This window comes from Ciconia boyciana, chromosome 2 (genome assembly GCF_034638445.1).
Source record: "Ciconia boyciana chromosome 2, ASM3463844v1, whole genome shotgun sequence".
In the NCBI taxonomy this organism is placed as follows: Eukaryota; Metazoa; Chordata; class Aves; order Ciconiiformes; family Ciconiidae; genus Ciconia; species Ciconia boyciana.
Genome location: NC_132935.1, coordinates 126,315,337 through 126,333,346, shown reverse-complemented (window position 1 = coordinate 126,333,346; position 18,010 = coordinate 126,315,337). Strand labels below are relative to the sequence as shown.

The following is an 18,010-nucleotide window of genomic DNA, read 5'->3' as shown; positions in this document are numbered from 1 at the left end:
ATTGGCGGGCGCGGGGGCCGGGCCGAGGCGGGGCGGGGCGGGGCCGGCGGCCCAGCTCCCCCGGGACTACATTACCCATGAGGCGCCGCTGCCGCCGCCGGAAGCGCGATGCTGCCGCAAGGGGGTGTGGGAAGCAGGCCTCTTCCTTTCCGGTGCTGGGCGCCATCAGGTGAGGGCTTGTCTCTGCTCGGCCTTTCCCGCAATCCGGCTCCATCCCGGCCCAGAGGCGGCCATCCGCTCGTCCCGCTGCCGCCCCCGCCCGCCGCCACCCTGGCGGGGTGGGACGGGCTGCTCCCGCGGCGCGGGGGCTCTGCGGGGAGCGGGGCCCGGGCGGGCCGCGGGCTCTGGGAGGCCGGTGGAGGGCCTGTGGGCTGCGCCTCGTCGGAGCAGCCTGTCTGCCCGGGGTGTGGGGTGGGGAGGTGATGGGGACACTCAGCCGGACCCAGGGTTGCCTGGTGTGAGCGGAAGGCCGCACACCGCAAGGTAGCGGGTGCACGTTGATTACAGGCCGCACGTTTTGGTTTGACGCTGGGTTTGCAGTTCGTTTGTGGTGTTGTATGCCACAATGCAATCGTAAAGAAGAGGTAGCTTGGGATGGCAAGAGCTGTGCCATGGCTGGGCAGAGGGGCATGAGGAAAATCACACGTGAACAGGTTTTTTTGGTGCAAATAAAATGAGCTGCGTTTTTCTGGTGGTGATTTCGGTGGTGGCATGGTGGAGTTCACTTACATCTGCTAATTGATACAGGTGTGTGAGAGCTCAAAAGTTTTTAGAGGTAATTAAACCACATGAAAAATAAAGACCACAGCACTCACAGTCACATACTTTTTTATAGATTATATTTACCACTTGGTTCAGATGTTGAACAGCTTGGTTCAGATATTAACTGTCGATTTTGGTAGTATCTGACATAAGCATCTGAAAAATCCTCAGCTGAGGAGTTCGACGCTTAAGAACATATCAAAAGGAAGAAAATTGCTGGGAATGGCAACTGCTGTGTGTCCTGTTGGAGGCTGTCAAGTGTGGGCCATGTTACCCGATGTGCCAGTGGTGTAAAGAAGCTTGAGAGCATCCTATGTGTCAGTGGTGTTATGTGTATGGTTTTATGCAATGTCTGTTGGAAGCTGTTCACATCTGGAATCATATTTGGCACACTTTTTTAATAGATCTTTTGATTCAGCAGGTAGACAAACATGGGTGCCTACAAGTACATCCAGGAGCTATGGAGGAAAAAGCAGTCGGATGTGATGCGATTCCTCCTCCGTGTCCGCTGTTGGCAGTATCGCCAGCTGTCTGCCTTGCACCGAGCTCCCCGGCCCACCAGACCAGACAAAGCCCGCAGGCTGGGATATAAGGCCAAGCAAGGTAATGAGAGGGAGAGGTGAAGTCCATGTGCTTCATGATGGAGTGACCAAGTTTTATGTCAGCTTCCTTCCTTCCTTAAGTGATAGTAGAATAACAAAATCTGAAACTTAAATATTCCCCGAGAACCTGAAGTGTCCTGCAGTTAAATGAACTTAATATTATAAATGTGTTAAATTAGTAGCAGTGCCCACAGCCCAAAGCCGTACTTCGTGTAGTTTTGAATTCACGCCTTCTATGGCCATTTTGGCAGATGGAGATCAAGAGGGCTTTGGCTTTAATTTTTGCTCTTGTGCTGTGTTAGTACTGCAGAGTTGACCAGTGCTTTTAGTATCCTAGGTTTGGGGAGGTGTCCTTTTTCTGCCCAGATTTTATCATGCATTACTTTGACTGTGTTACAGCTGTATGAGCTTGAGTAAGCAAGACGGCCTAGTTTGTGCTGTCGTTAGAAAAGTTACTGGTCAGTGAAAGAAACTTGGGGAAAGTGGCCGTCCATCTGCAACTTGAGCAAATCCTTGAAACAGTATGTTTGTTCACTGTGTGAAAATACAAAGCTAAGAGTCTACGCTTGTGTTACTGTTTGTGAAGTTTGTCTAGCTTCCTCATTTTTCAGTGATCAGATTTCAGTAGGGTTTATGGATGGCTTGTCCTTCAGTGCTTCATGAATGTTACTATCAGAATATGGGCTTTTAGTTTGGGGTGGTTGTTTTATTGGGTGTTTCAGGGTGGGAGGTTTTTGTGTTACAACATAGCTGGAGCCGTTCTTAGTGTATTTGGAACTGCATAGTGGAAAGGTGCCGTAAACTCTGGTTTGGAAGTAAAAAAATAATCATGACAGGACATCACTTCCTTACTCAGTTGTAATGGAAGTAGCAAAAACAGTTGTGGGTTTTGGTGAAGATTGGTATAGTGACCTAATTTTAATGTGAAGCTTTTGGGGTTGGAAATGCCGTATGGGCATCAAAATTGCCTTGCTGTGATTTGCACTTGCTACACTGCAGAATTCCTCTAGTTCCTAAGTCACAATTTCTTTTAGGTTACGTTATCTACCGTGTCCGTGTTCGCCGTGGTGGTCGTAAACGCCCAGTCCCGAAAGGTGCAACTTATGGTAAACCTGTGCATCATGGTGTTAACCAGCTGAAGTTTGCCCGGAGTCTTCAGTCTGTAGCAGAGGTGACTATTTTGGTTATTGCTCAGAAACTTGGCGGTAGGAAGGTCTTACTTAGTCTGTAAATGTTGAAAATACTTAGAGACAAAAAACCCCAAAGAACTATTTTGCTAATGAGTTGGGTAAAAGGTCTTGAATGCTGATGGCAGGAAAGCACCAAAATGTCTTGAAAAGCTGTATTGAGACAAATGAAAAAAGTATTCAGACTTTACAAATGGGGTCTGGGCAAAGTACTTCTTAGGTGGTTTATTGACGTTCGTAGTGTATACTTATTCCTAAAGTATGCCACAATATTTGTAATGAAAAATAGGCATACAACTAGTATAAACCCCAGTAAAATGACAGGTTAGGTATGAGAAATAAAAATTCAAATATGCTAAGGTGTCTGACTTCACTCATCACTAAATCCCACCTCTGTGTTCCCTGCCATGTTGTATGTATTACCAGCTTTAGGTAATGGTCCTTTCACAAAGCACAGATGAGTTCCTGTCTTATTGCGTAGTAGGAGTGCTGCACAATGTACTTAGCTGTATCATGGGATCTGACAGCAGCATGCCAGAGACCTTCTGTTTCTTTATAAAAAACTTGGGTACCTCACAAGCACAAAGATTGGTGGTTAACTTGGTTTTAGGTGAGATGTTGTTACCTGCTGAAATATTCAAAATGGAAACTTTCATTGGATGAGATCTTTAAGTTTCATAATGCCACAGCAGCAATGTTGAAGAGATGTAGCTCTCGCCTTTAGAAAAAACTTTCAATGGGTTAGAATTAATACTAGTCTGCACTCTCAAAAAAGAGACATTGTGAAAGAATGGAGACTGCTCATTGCCTTTCTGTCTTGAAGCAGACGACTTGTCTATTCCCAGGACTTCAAAAATATTCATAAGTGACTTCAGCAAGTTGAATATGGTGGAGTTTTTTAAAAGGCGGGGGGGGGAACTCAATGGCACATGCTAATTTAAAAGAAACACAGATGATGAATTTAAATTAAAAATGCAATTCTGTGTTTTCAGTGCTCATGGCATGTTCTTCATACATGCTATTACCAGATATCTGATGGCTAATGACATGTTTACCTGTGGTGACAGCTCATGGAAGAGGTTATTGGCCCTCAGTTTTAGATTGAAATTTTCTGAATCTGACATGCACTTTCCTGGAAGACTTACATTTTTCAGATAGAAATACTACAGAAATACAAAACTTGTCTGGTAGCTACATTGTAGCTACCATCCCCACATAGAAGCTGGTTGAGGGTGGTTGGTGTTTTAATGCTTAATATGTGTTGCTCTCACATGCTAGACTAAAACAAGGACTTGAAAGAATTTTATTACATATGCAGAAAATACTCAAGTGCTGTTTAGTGGAAGACCATAATAATAGGTTGGGATTGCACTGGGATAGAAAGTGGGTGGGCTCCATTGGTTCATACTTTCCCACAGTGATGGTAAAGTCCTAGGATTAAACACACCTTTAGTGTTTTAAATAAGGAGCATTCTTGACAGGAGAGGCAGATGGACTTGCATAATTGATATTTTCTGCTTTGTTTTGTTTTCTAAACTAAGACTGCTTCTTTGCAACTACAAGTGAGTATAGGAATAGCAAGCACTAATATACCAGCAGTGGAACAAAGACTTGTTACATCAGCTGTTTCTTTTCTCCTGTCAGTATGGGCTTATTCTCTGCAGAAATGTCTTTCTCCCCTGAATAGCTTTGGATGTACAAATTGATCGGTCTTTCATAACTTCCCACAAAAGATTTTTCCGGGGCCCCAAGTGCAGCTTGTGCTCTTTATCTTGATCTTCATGTTAAAGCTGTTTTTAACTCTGTGTATTTACTTATTGAGTGCTTCTGTGTACAACATGGTTTTCTTCTGTCAACCAAGCACCTTCCTCCTTACATTCTTTAAAATCTGTTTCATGTAGGAATCCAAACAGCCTTTTTTTTTTTTAAATAGAGTATTCCTTTCAGCTATTACTTTTTCTTGCATCTTTGCAACTGGAAGGGGAACATTTATTTTAGGGAGAGAGGGCAAACTGAAATTTCTAGCACCTACAAAATTTTAGGTCTGAGTTACCCATATTTTTCTGCATGAAGAGTGCCCTGCATCCATGATGTTACAGCCTTCTGCATTTATTTTTTTCCTCTAGGAACGTGCTGGCCGTCACTGTGGGGCTCTGAGAGTCTTGAACTCGTATTGGGTGGGTGAAGATTCCACTTACAAGTTTTTTGAAGTGATCCTGATTGATCCCTTCCATAAGACCATCAGGCGCAACCCTGATACCCAATGGATCACCAAGCCCGTTCACAAGCACAGAGAGATGCGTGGGCTGACATCAGCCGGGCGGAAGAGTCGTGGCCTTGGCAAGGGCCACAAATTCCACCACACCATTGGTGGCTCACGTCGTGCTGCCTGGAGAAGACGCAATACCCTGCAGCTGCACCGTTACCGTTAATTCTTGTAAACGTAACGATCTAATAAAGCTGATGCAGCTTGTTGAATTTAACAAGTGCTTCTGCTGCTTCTTGGTTTATGTGGAGAAGTGTGGAATTCTCCAGGAGTTCAGTTGTTTCCATATTTTGAAAGGTTTTTGAAAATGTAATTTGATAATTTGTGAAGATTGTAGGCCCCGAGCATAGAGTTCTGTGATGGGTTTCACTTTTGATAAGACTGAAAAGACATGTGCAGTGTGAATTGAAAGCTTAATGGCTAGTCCACTTTCTTTTTTCTTCTGTTGGTCTGAGTATACTTCACTGTGTGTAGGTCAGAGTCTCTGTCCTGTGCTTAGACTGAAGACCAGCTTTGATCTTGTGCAATGAGATGTAAACTGAAAGTGCTTAGTTTATTTTTAATAGGTGATTAAATACTAATGGCAATTTTAATTTTCAAGTTCTGTTTTTTGTATGTCTTCAGTGTGAAACCAGCTCTTGAGCCTGTGTTATCTGCAAACATAGGCTAAATCGACTAAGCACAGAATAGAAAAGGTAAGGCTTGCTCTGTTCGTTAAAGTGCGCAGTATTTTGAATATGGACACTTCACAAAGAACTATATGATGTTTTAGGTTGACTAATAAAATACTGACTGTAGAGTAGGTATTACTTCATTTGTGCAAGATTCCAGGCTGTTCATTGTACATTTTGCAGTGGAGACAGTGTTTCTTAGATCTGCCTTTTGATACTAGAACAGAGAGCACTTCTCTGGTGTTGAAGAGCTGCATTCTGATTTACTCTGCATGGTTAGGTGGTAGAAATAATCATATTTGGATGACAGATAGTTATAATCGTAGATAAATGTATTTTAGGCAACATTTTGTGAAATTACAGTGTGACCTTTCAGCATGAAGTCAACTTGCACATAAATGCTGAGAGGAGAGTAACTGCAATTTCTGGTAAATTAGCTGCACAGCTGTACTAGCTTCCACAGTATTCGTACCACATCCATTGGGTAGTGATAGGAAAAGGGATTGATAGAAGGCCCAAGAAGTAGCTGTGTCTTCCTAGAGCTTCAGCCTGGGATGTAGGAAGGTTTTTAAACAACAGAAAACTAATGCCGTGACTGAAATGTCCAAGATTTGCCCTTCAACTGAGAAATTGACTTACTTTGCTCTTGAACTTAAAGGAGGACTGTAGTCTGAAGAAGAGACTCTTGGCAGCATGTTCGTAAAGCCAGGAAGAACAGCTCAAGAGGGCAATCCTTCCATGCCATATTTTGTTCAGCTCAAACAAGCAAAAAAAAAAAAAGGATTCTTTTGTAGCTACTTTAAAAAGTGCTGTCTGCACCTCTGAAGAAGGGAGATTCTTTTTAAACTTTCCTGTGAGGGAGTAACTAGTATTAAGAGGAAGAGGATTCTTGAAAGCAGCTCCTGTGGTGGTGTAGGACAGGAAATGGAAGTTGCTAAGAGCAGACTCATAGGAGTGTCGTTAAGCTGTTTAGGACCCTTGCCATTGATGGGGGAAGGTGACTGGGCAGTTAGCACTAATGCTGTGTTGCTTGCCAGGGTTCAAAACTTCTAGCACGTGGAGGATGTCTTCAGTGAGACTTGCCTGAGGTTTCCCCTCATGGTCTTGCAGCTTTTTGAACTTTAAAATAGGGGGAAATACTATCCCCTCCAAAGTTTGTTGAAATCTGCTGATGAAAGTGGATGTAAGAGGGCATGGTATTGATCAGATTAGATAAGGAATTTGAAACAGATACTGTCTTCAGCGGGAGCTCTGGGTATGTACAGCTCATCCCAAGTCTTCAGGAAGTCAGATCGCCTTAGCATCTTCTCACACTGGAAGTGTCTTATGCTCTGTTAAACTGTTTTGGCTCGGAAGGAGGGGAAATTGCAGTGCAGTATTTGTGTGAAGAGGAAAGGCAAATGATCTTTATTAAAATCTGTGTTTAGAAAAACTGAGGAAAAACTTTGTGGTTGTTAGCTTGGGAAACCAGGCTTAGAGAGAGGTTATGTGATCTCTGCCTTTCATACTTTATGATTTTTGAACTTGTTGTGCAAGTTCAATGGAGATTGCAAGTCTGTGTTCCTTACGAGTTTGGTGAAAATCAGTCATCTGAGACAGTAGTCCTAGTGAGAGGCTGTTACTTGAGTTCAACCCTCCTTATACACCAAGAGTCTGCCTGGAACACGGACACTAAGCTGTAGCTGAAGGGGGGAGGGAAGAGGAAGCATCAGGAATTTCACTGGTGAAATTTATGAAGACATGGAGGAATCCAGTAATTGGTTTCCAAGCCATCTACTTGGCTCTGCTTGCAGGACTGCTTATTTCTCAGTCTGAACAGGCATGTTTTAGATGTAATTAAGAGCTGTCTGGTTTCTAGGCAAGACAAAATGAGTACCACAGTTAAACTGCAGAGAAATGGGGCTGTACAGTACCAGCCTATTTCAGCCTGGTATTGGGTGCTGTTGAAAACAGTTGACTGTAAGCTTTTATTAGGCTGGATTTAACTTTTGTGTAAACTGCGTAGATTAACTAATCATTTAGCCTTTGGTAGAAGGTGAGGGCCTGGCAGGTAATTCATCTCCTGTTAGAAACTAATTCTGTCCTCCTGAAGGGTGGGATGTGTAAAAACAGATTGCGTGACTTAGCGTGTTCTTTAAATAAGCAAGTAGTAAACTCTCTTCCACATGGCTAATAGAAGTGCTCATTACTTGGCAACACCAGCTAAGTTGAAAAGTACAGACCACGCTAATCAACAGCGAGTGTAATTGTTTCCTTACGTTGTCTCTGAAGCATTGGGAGCCTCAGCAAGGCAGCTGTGTGCTGCTGGGCGAGGGATGCTGGCGTGCTGCCTGCAGCAGGCACAGATGCTGGTGGAGGGGGCGGTTGGCTCCTTCCTTGCAGCAGAAGGTCATTGGATGTCACTGGTGATTTTGTGGGGGTCTTAGAATGAAGTAAATAGCGATGGAGGAGAGTAATAGCTGGACTTCCTCGCTTATCTCTGTCCTTGTAATGCAGCAGTTGTTCGCTAGCCTTGACCCGGTGAGAAAAGTGACTGCATGTGAACAGTCCTGTCCAGCTAAGGAATTAAAAAGCTAGACTTTAAAAAGAGAGCCTGATTCCTACTCTTTTATCTACCCACTCTCCAAGATGAGGAAACAATACTGTCTTTTTTGCCCTTATATGGCTCTCTTCTTTTGCAGCACACACAGGTCTAGTTCTGAGAGTATCAAGCTAAAATACCCAGACTGATGGAAACACTGCTTCAGCCACAAAAAAGAAAAGGCAATTTGGATTTGAACTGGACACTCCTTTCTGGGGCTTTGAGCAAGCACCAACTTTTTGATACAATCCTTTTCAAGTAATTGCTTGAAATGTAAAGCTGTATAAAAGGATGGAGAGCCTGTGGGTTGTTCTCTTCATGTGTCAAGGTTCTGAATTGGCCTCAATTTAATAATTACATGCAGAGTGTTTAGGTTGCAAAGTCTAGCTCCCTAAAGTTAGGAAGTCCCTGAGCTACACTGCTTACGCAACCTTTAATTTGGTGGCTATCCTGCTCTTACCTAAGTGCCAGAAGAGGCCTCTGGCAAAGCCAGGACTGGAACCCAGTTCTTCTGGGCCCCTTGTCACTGCCTGAAATTTAAGAGAGCATGCTTTTCTTCAGTATCAAATGATGTTTAATGATATCCTCTAATTAAAGGCTCTTATGTAATGAAGATGACATTTAATCTCATTAAATACTGTCAACTCTCCATCATTCAGGGAAACTGAGATCTGGGGTATCCTGGAGATCAGGGAGCTCAGTGGGAGCAGATGAGTGATTAAATTAAGCCTGGCTCTGTTAAGATCAATGCTGGCTGAGCGCGCTCTCTCAGATGGAAGGTAGCTCCCCTTCCAAGCCTGCTCAGGGCTCCCTGCATTGCCTTCCTGGTACCAGGCTTTAGAAAAACCCTTGCTAGTTAATATGCTGGACTGGGGGTGGCCCCTTGGGGGTTGTGCAGCCTGTACCTTGTCACAACAGGGCTGTAGAGGCATACCTCTGGACCCAAGCTGAATGTCCACGTGCAAGTTGAGAAGTTCCCTTGGAAACACAACAATCAAGAGGCACATTGGAGGAAAAAAAGAAAAGGAGAAGGTGGAAGAAGAGGACAAGTCAGCTGGCTTCCAGTTGGGCTTGTTAGTACCCCAACTGGTGACGGGCACGCATTGCAGAGGAGGCTACGGCTAGCCAGGGTCCAGCAGGGTTCATCAGCCAAGTTTGTGTGATGCAGTCCCTGGGGTATAAACCTGGCTGGACCCAAGTCTCAGCACAGAACTAGCTCAGGGTGCCTGTGTCTCTGGTGTTAATCTGCGACCCCGACAGACCGGGCAGCAGCTGCGCTTCACGAAACCCAGAGCAGAAGGACAGTTCTCTGTGGGTGCTGAGAACTGTAGGCTGTGAAGGGCACTACGTCCAATGCTCGAGCCCTCCATCTTCGGGCCTCATCACCAGGCTGTGTGCCAATAGCCAGAACAGCAGGCAGAAACCAAGACCCTATTACACTCTGTGTTGTGTTCACACATGTAACGAAAATGAGTCGCCATCCCCAGACAGCTCATATGCCAAGTGGAGGAAGTAGCTCATTAGTCCGGGGTTCACTCATTCATTTATTCATACATTTTTCTTCCAGCATTGTTTTTCTGTGACTAAGAAGCAATTATTTGAACCCTTTCCTCGTATGAGAATCGCGGGCCTTCAACTCATTTGCTGTTACAATCCACCTGCCTCTCTCACGGGTTTCGTGATTAGTCAGATTAGTTTAGATAGCAAGTTACGCAACCTTTATAAATAATGTGTTTTGAGCTTTGTGTTTTCAGTTAATTCAGAGCTATATATAAAAATGATGTCTTATAAGTTGCTATGTTGTTTGCAACTATTTGGAAAACAGTTTTGTCAATGCATGGTTAAACAAAGTCATAGTAAAGCTTTTAAGTAAAATAGAAAATTTCAGATTATTTTCACTTTGTTTACAAGTTATTGCTACAGGTATTGATGGAGAACATCTGCTCATGATCTTTTTTTACAGAAAAAGACACAAAGATTCAGCTACACAAGAAAAATCAAGGACAGATACAAACCAGTTAATATTTATAAATTTAGGAAAAGAGGTGGAAATAAAAGGAACTTCCTTGATTTTTTTTCTAGAATTGTATGTACATTATTCATACAAAATACATGATTCAACTGATTCTATAGAATCTGGAGAATCTAGTTCCCAGTCTGAATAGAGGTAGTTTTATTTCTGACAGGTGCCTGGTTGTCCGTTCTTAACAGATACAGACTAAAAACCTGTACAAACTGATAGTGAGATACCAAGTTTTTAATGTTAAGGCCAGTGATTTGTACTGGGAAGATGATAACTGCCCTTTACGTGTGATACACATTTTAGATTACACTTGCTGTTTGGGTTTTGGACCCTGTTTTACCCAAACAGCAATTTTAAAGCAACAGTTATGCTATATCCATGGGAAACAAAAAATGAATTAATTACTATGATGGGTTACACTGGAAACCCAGTTCTTACATTTATGATTTATGTTGCCAAGAAGGAAAAAAGGAGAAAAGAAACAACGCCCTGTGAACAACTGAATCACTGTTCTGACTCCTGAGGCTAAATGAAAAACTCCACTATAGTTATTATTTTCATTGGCTAGTTTAATAAAAATACAAGAATCGTAAAATTATGGAAAACATATGGCATACACGAGTTCTATTTTCTCCAGTGATGGTCCCATCCATTTAGGACTGAAAACTTTAAAATACCTCTCTAATAAATGATCGTGCCTTCTAGTAGGTGCCATTCTGGCAACATTCTGAAGTTTTAATTTATTTTAAGAAAAATAATTTTAAAATAAGGAAGTAACAGATTTGTTTTGAGCCTGAATAATTATTTTAGCCAAATTATGAGTGTACGGAAATGAACTGCAGAACTGGAATTTTATCCAGATCATAATGAACACGAAAACTTGATGGGTTTTGTAGATTTTGCAAATTGTCCTAAAATCATATTAATTGCATTACAGTTTGAATATTGAATTGTATGATCCTTTCATAGGAACTTTGTAACAGCAGTAAAGGTTGAAGCAATTTCATCATATGCAGAGGAGTGAGATGGAGAACCGGGGAAGCGATTATCTTCCATCTTTTCCCCCTTTGGTCCCTGAAGTGGTAATCCTGGGCCAGCTCTTTTGGCACCTACCAGCCAACCCAACCTGACCCATCTCGTTTCTCCTGGCTTTATTACAGCCCTGTGCAACAGGGTACTGCCTGCTGCTGACTCGATTATTTTTGTTGTCATCGTTGTTGTTCAGTATCAGTGAGATTGCTGAAGTTGTATTCGTTTGGGTTTGTAAAAAATGAGCTTCTCAGCCTTGTGTGCCAACACTGGTATCAGAAGAGCTGACTCCAGCTGTCTGTCAGGCACAGCGGGGAGGAGAAGAGGTAGGAGAGCAGTAGGTCTAAGCTGGCCAGTTCTGAGGCGGGAGACTTCCTAATTCAAAGATAGACCCAGTGTAATGTGTCCCGCTGAGATCCGTGACCCAGGACCAGATTAAGACTTGGCGTTGCCTCAAAGGGGAAAAAAAAAAAAGTGTGAGCTAATCAAGCCCATGGCGCTGGTGACAGGAGCGGGGATACAGCGTTGGGCAGCGCCTGGCCTCCCACCGTGCAGATGGCCGTGCAGGGCTAGTCCAGAGGTCTAGGCACGGTGTCTGCTGCTGACAGAGGCCAGTGATGGGTGTTTGGATAAAGGTTGGTAAGCACGGAGCAAGTCCAGCACCACATGTAGCATCTCGGGTTCTCTGAAGAGCAGGGTAAGGGTTTCCTCACACCGTGGTTGCCCTTGGACTGTCCTGCTCAGTAAGTGCAGCGGGACCTGTGTGCCAATAGCCACCCAGGGCAGCTGCACGCTGCGACATCCAGAGCTAACTGGGAACTCCCACGGGGCTCCTGGCTCAGCACGAACGCAGGCTGGATCCGTATGCGGGATGGCATCTGAAGGCAGGTAAAGAGAAAATTATTGCCTTGACTCATAGGTGCCTCCTGTAATTTGAAATGGGAAGTGGAAATATAACCTGTTGTGATGGTCTGTGCCTGGAAGCTCACTGAACCAGAGACTTTCCAGATGACTCAGAGCAAGACAGTCATTTGCCGAGAACTGCTGTATCAAGGATTTGGCAGGATTATATAACAAGCAGTTGTCCTTCACTGCTGATAATGTGCCTTCTCTGCGAGATTTATTCTTACAATTGACCAGTTTTGAGGAACTGCAATAAAACAAAATGGCAAGTGCCTGGTGGCATTTTCAGGATGCTCCGAGCTCCTGCCCAGAACAGACCTATTATTTGTTTCAGGACATTGTGCTACAGCTGTTCAGGAAGAGAAGATAAAATTTCACTGCTAGTCTCATGATGCCACCCATTCCTTTGTAGTGGTCCCGTTTAACTTGTGTTTAGCATGGTGTACCTCGCTCTTTAGCAAAAGCACTAAAACTAGTTGTGGAGAATGTACCTGTTTCTTTGCAGTTAAAATGGCTAAGGTTCGGAGAGTGATCTCATTGCTTTTTGGGAGCTGGGGCAAAGCTGGCTTTTGTGTGCTTGAATTTTCCTATGTCTCTTTCAGTGCCCCTCCTGGAAAAGTTTGTACTGGATTGAGCGTTGGTGAAAATTGTCAGTGTTTGTAGCTGGAGATGAAGAAGATTCCTTTCTATCCTCAAAGAAAGTGTTTGCATTCTCCCAGTTCAGAAAAAAACCCAGAAGAAACAGGAATGCTCCTTTTTGTTAATGTCTGATATCACCTTTTGGAGAAGGTAATTGATTGTGGCAGGGAGTTCCAAGAATATTTTCAGCCCTTGGAGCTGTGTTTGAGACCCTAGCTGGGAATCACATGTATTCAATGATGTTCACGTAACAATAGATGAAGTGACCATGATGATTTTATTAAAACTGTAAGTGCCTCACCAGGAGGTTTTGTTGGTGTGCCCATGATCACTAGAAGGAATGAGAGAATTTGCTTCATTCCTTCTTATTCGTAATGGTTTAGAGCAGAAAGTTCTTACTCTGACTTACTGTAGAGAGCCAGTTTTGCCGCACGTGAAGCTGGTAGCTGAATCTGACTAAATGCCTGTCTGTCTTTATTCGTGAGGCTGATAATATCCAGCTCTGTTTCCATCCCATCAAATACAAATGGTCCCTCAATAGGAATATCATTGTGTCAGGAGTAATCTGGGCAAGTTGCTGAGGCATAACACAGGCCAAGATTCAGGACAGCCAGAGAGGTCAGTATTTCCACTGCTTGTACAAGTGCCAAAATTACAAGTGTAGATTAGTTTGGATCCACAGCAATGTTTGTATCCAGAGATATCCCACAAACAGATTTCTAAGACCCTATGAAAATAATTTAGATCTTACACTGGCGTTACATGATTATAACCTTTTTGCTTTCAATAGAGTTATTCCAGATTTATCTGGAATCTGAGTTATTTTAAGAAGCATTGTGTATTTGCAAAATAGTTTGAATACCTCAGGTGTGTTTCTAGTAGGCTTTCACTCTTGCTAGCAGTGCTTTGCATAGAATTTTATGAGAGAAACTACATTTGTTTTAACAGTTAAGTTTTTATAGCTGGAAGCAATTTTCTTTAGTGTAACATTTCAGAAGCCCTTTATGGCTAGCGATATTTCATTGAATGCCTGAAGATTGAGACCTACTGCATGACTTTATCATGTATAAAGCTTATTATCTGACATAATTTGGTGTATAGCAGGCTTATTTATTTAAAAGGTCACACAATCATATTTCACCACTGGTAATGGCATTTTTATCCATTTAATAGGTTTATCCTAAAGCATATTTATTCCTAATGCATTTTATTCTGAAACCAGTTAATAACTTTTAACTCTTCAGGCTCTCAGCAGAATAGAGAAGCCAGCATTTCGGAAGAAGAATTTCACCAGTTGGGCCTAATCCAGGAGGACACAAGGTCTGATACAATGTTCCATTTGTCATCTCCTGATAACAACTCAGCACCTTGAAGCATTAGGCCTTAAATCATCTTTTGACCTTCAAGTTAGCCAGGGTGAGACACTGATTAGGAAAAAACCACTGTGCTATATAGAGCCACTGAAAGTCTGAAGCTGTCCTGGCCCTTAAACTGCCAGCTATCCTTCGGGTAGTGACAGGTAATAATTCTTGGGGGCAAAATCTGTTTTGGTTTATTCCCCAGAGAAATTTTACTGATTTGCATACAGTTGCCTTTGTTTTGCATGGATGTAAAAAGGCAGTCCTCTCTCTCAGGGCCAATGCACGGGGACCAATGGCACCTGTAATGAATGGCTGTTAATTTTCTACAATCTTGGGCTATTTAGGGCCCAGCTACAGGTAGCATTTGCCTCTGTTCATGACTGAGCTGAGTTTTCTCTGGGATTTTCCTTGTAAAATATGCCAGTACTCACAATAAGCTTGTGCTGCTCCAGAGGAGAGAAGCAAGGGTGATACACAAAACCTTGCAGGAGCTGTGGGTGACATTTCTGACTTTGTGTCCCCTCCATACGGCCTGCATAGTTTTCCCAAGACAAGGAGAAGGCGTCATTTGCATCTCTGCTCTGCCCAGGACTGAGCTTTGTGTTTATGTTACACTACATCCTCCAAGGATTAACATAGTTTACAAAGAGAAAAAGCAAACTGGATTTATGTTTTGGTGGCCCAGAGGGTTCAGAAGGGAAATGCTGGAGCTGAGCTACATGACTTCTGCAGCAATGGTTTAGAGCCAGTGACAGCAATGCCGCCACACTGGGGATGTCCTGGCCAGCACCGTGCCAGCATCATGCAATGCCAACGTGATCGCTGGCAGCGTGCAGCTTAGGTAACTTCCTAGTGAGCATCGGTGCTTTGAAATAAGATGCTCTGCAGAACACTGTGATACAAGAGAGTTGGAAAAAGGCAGAAGAAAATCCAGTCTTAAAAAGATTTTTATTACAAAAGACACCAGAGGGAGAAATGCAGTTGCCCCTGGAAGGGATTGGGTGGTGGGGAGAAGGGACTGGCATCTGTCAGAGCGAAAGGCAGCAGTTGTCTGCTGACTGTGCCTTCAATACAACACTGCTGATGCCTTCTCCGAGGCAGTACAACGCGTCCTTAGAAATCACCTGTAGTTAAGTCATGTAAGTCTCGGTGTTTCAGTGAAAGTAAAGGGTAGCTCTTTGTGCATCCTTTGCACAATCCATTCTGCTTCTCTGCCAAAGATCACGATTGGCCTGATCAAGCAATAAATATTCTCATCTTTGTTTCCTTTGCTGATGATTTTATTTATGGATAAATAGATGATGTACCAGCAGATTAAGTACTTATAGCACAAAAAGGAAAAGGTGGGCAGTGATATTACTGCCATATAATGTAGGCTTAATTAATGCAAAATTAATGCTTTGTCTTTCTGGACTAAAGGTCCAAGTCCTCACCTTCCATTAAAATCTGTAGGGGCAGCTGAGGCTAGTTGTAATATGTCACTGTTGCATGAGGTTATTTCCCATCATTTTGACCAGTCTAGAAGGCGATTTGTGTTATCAATTTGTGTGAATAAAAAGCACCCCTGCAATAACACTAGGTAAGAGAGAAAAGCAGAAGTGTTACATGCTTCAGGCCATAAACCAACTGCTAAAAAGCTGAATCAGGAAGAAAGTTACCCTATGGGCGAGTTAGTATATAACTGTCTATTAGGAGCTTTTATACCTTCCTCCAAGGCTCTGATACTTGGCACTGAGAGACAGGATGTGAGTGCGGGGGAACGGTTTGTGAGCCAGTTCCTCTCTTTCGGTTATACTTAGCCCCGTGACTACACCGCTCCCGGTACCTAAGCTAGTTGCATTCGTGTCATGTAGGCATGCCCTTAATGGGTAGGCTTTAAATGATTCTATATTTAGCTTTTGCTTCTTCCTAAAGCGTTCTGCACACATTCAGCCTATGAAGGGATCCGATGACAAGCTGAAGACCTCTGGGACCTCCTTATCAGGATTTCTCTTCAATAGAGAGAAAAAAAAAAGTGCAACAATGTGAAGAGTTAGATACATACGTGAAATAGAAATGGAGAATAAGTAGGGCAAGGGGTCAGAAAACACTGTGTAGGGCTTGACCCAAGCTGACTCTAATCGATAGAAAAATTTCCACTGGCTTCCAGAGGCTGAGATTAGTTAGATGAGTTATTGCTATTTATATCATTTAAAGTAGGAAAGAAGTCACGGTTATAGCTATCATTATAATGACTTTTAGAGGGCAATATTTAAGCTAGTAGTTGAAGATAGCAAGTAAATCTTTGCTTTAAAGAAGCTGGAAATGCAAGAATAGGTTTGGTATCAGTTGCCTCACCTAAGAGAAGTGTCCCTGTATGAACTAGTTCCACCTGCAGTTGTGGAGCACAAATTATTCAGGACAGACAGATTACTGAGGGTTTCAGAAGGATCCTGTCAAACAGACTGAGCGGACAGAAAAATAGTGACAAAGTATTTTATATGGGGGAAAATAACTTTCATTATATGCAAACCATTGTAAGCTGTAAATGACCAGGGAAGAGAACTTGGACTCACTGTAGATCTGTGCAAATGTCAGCGTTGTTCTGAGCATCAGTCAAAAAGACAAATAAGAGGTTAGGAATTTTTTCCTGAGGTAATAAGGAACAAAGAAACAGAAAATATCAGGAGCTGTTGGGGCTTGAAAAGATGCTGCTCCTTGGCACTCTTCATGTAAACAAATTTTTTTGTCTTTGCAAAGTATATGTTTGGGGATCAAATTAATATTATTGTAAATGTGCCAGGCACTGAAGAAATCCAACTCGTCCAAAAGCAGACAAATGCCTGCTGATGGAAACTCCTACGTTCCTGGCTGGTGTGTGGATGTTACTGGGATTAGGAGGGCCTCTCCACAGGGACAGAAAGGTGCAGGCATTCTGTCCCAACCTGAGCAACCACCAGCATTTCAGGCCTGAGGAAAAAGAGTCATCAGCCTCCACATACCTCTGGTGAGGTGGCCAAAGTGCATCCTGTCCCACTATCCAGCTATCAACTGCACTAACAGTTAAGTCAGCATTAGTTGCTGTAACGCTGTTGTGCTGTCTCCCATCCAGAGGTAGGAGAGTCTGTAGCACAGGTGGGAGTCACTCTGCAACCTCTAGAATTTAAACATGCATTTTTAGCTGCTCCACGTGTGAGGGGAGTGGGGGGCAAGAGGAGGAAATGTTTGTGTTCCTTCCCAGGGGTGGGAAGGGGGTTGTAGAAGCTTTCTGTCCCACTTTCTGTGGTTCTTCCCCTCTTCTGCCCCTTCATGTGTCAATCCCTCACTTCAGTCTCTTCCCAGAACCACAAGACTTCTGCAGAGAGCAGCACCTTCAGCAAATGGAGGCTGAAGGATTCAGAGGACTGACCAAACACAAGGACTCCCAATCACTCTTCAAGTGGTCATCCTAGTGCCCACCCATCCTTCGGGTTGAAGAGGTGCCACGCCACTGTGAATGCCAGCAATACGCCGCCTCTCCATAATGCCAGGATTTGTTTTGCCCTTCATGGAGGCGTGAACAACATGGAGGGAATCACGTCTCCTCGTGGGGATCAGGGAATATCCACTGAGCATCACATCTTGAAGGGAAGTGGCAGCTCAGCAAGTAACACTAGAGCTTTAGGGGCCAAGCTAGGGTCAAAGAGAAGTGTTGTGGTTTAACCCCAGCCAGCAACTAAGCACCACACAGCCGCTCGCTCACTCCCCCAGGTGGGATGGGGGAGAGAATCAGAAGAGTAAATGTGAGAAAACTCATGGGTTGAGATAAAGACAGTTTAATAGGGAAAGCAAAAGCCGCGCACAGAAGCGAAGCAAAACAAGGAATTCATTCACTACTTCCCATGGGCAGGCAGGTGCTCAGCCATCTCCAGGAAAGCAGGGCTCCATCACGTGTAACAGTTACTTGGGAAGACAAACACCATCACTCTGAATGTCCCCCCCTTACTTCTTCTTCCCCCAGCTGTATA

The 18,010-nt window shown here is 43.4% G+C and overlaps 1 protein-coding gene across 2 annotated transcripts; it reads left to right on the top strand.

Annotated features, from left to right (window-relative positions):
- The first annotated feature begins 84 nt into the window (after positions 1–84).
- RPL15 (ribosomal protein L15) lies at positions 85–5,037 on the top strand. Of its 2 annotated transcripts, none has more exons than XM_072853985.1 (4): positions 85–169; positions 1,184–1,365; positions 2,399–2,535; positions 4,678–5,037. In XM_072853985.1, exons 2-4 carry the CDS (start codon positions 1,194–1,196, stop codon positions 4,981–4,983), a joined length of 615 nt encoding a protein of 204 aa, XP_072710086.1. In that variant the 5' UTR covers positions 85–169; positions 1,184–1,193; the 3' UTR covers positions 4,984–5,037. The 2 variants fall into 2 exon arrangements, with proteins under 2 accessions (XP_072710086.1, XP_072710085.1); XM_072853984.1 differs by having other exon boundaries at positions 91–169; positions 1,181–1,365.
- Positions 5,038–18,010: the final 12,973 nt, after the last annotated feature.

Coding starts and splice junctions, on each gene's coding strand:
- RPL15 (XM_072853985.1), top strand. CDS start 1,194: ATGGGTGCCTACAAGTACATCCAGGAGCTATGGAGGAAAAAGCAGTCG. Junction 1,366..2,398: donor GGGATATAAGGCCAAGCAAG/GTAATGAGAGGG, acceptor AATTTCTTTTAG/GTTACGTTATCTACCGTGTC. Junction 2,536..4,677: donor GTCTTCAGTCTGTAGCAGAG/GTGACTATTTTG, acceptor TTTTTCCTCTAG/GAACGTGCTGGCCGTCACTG.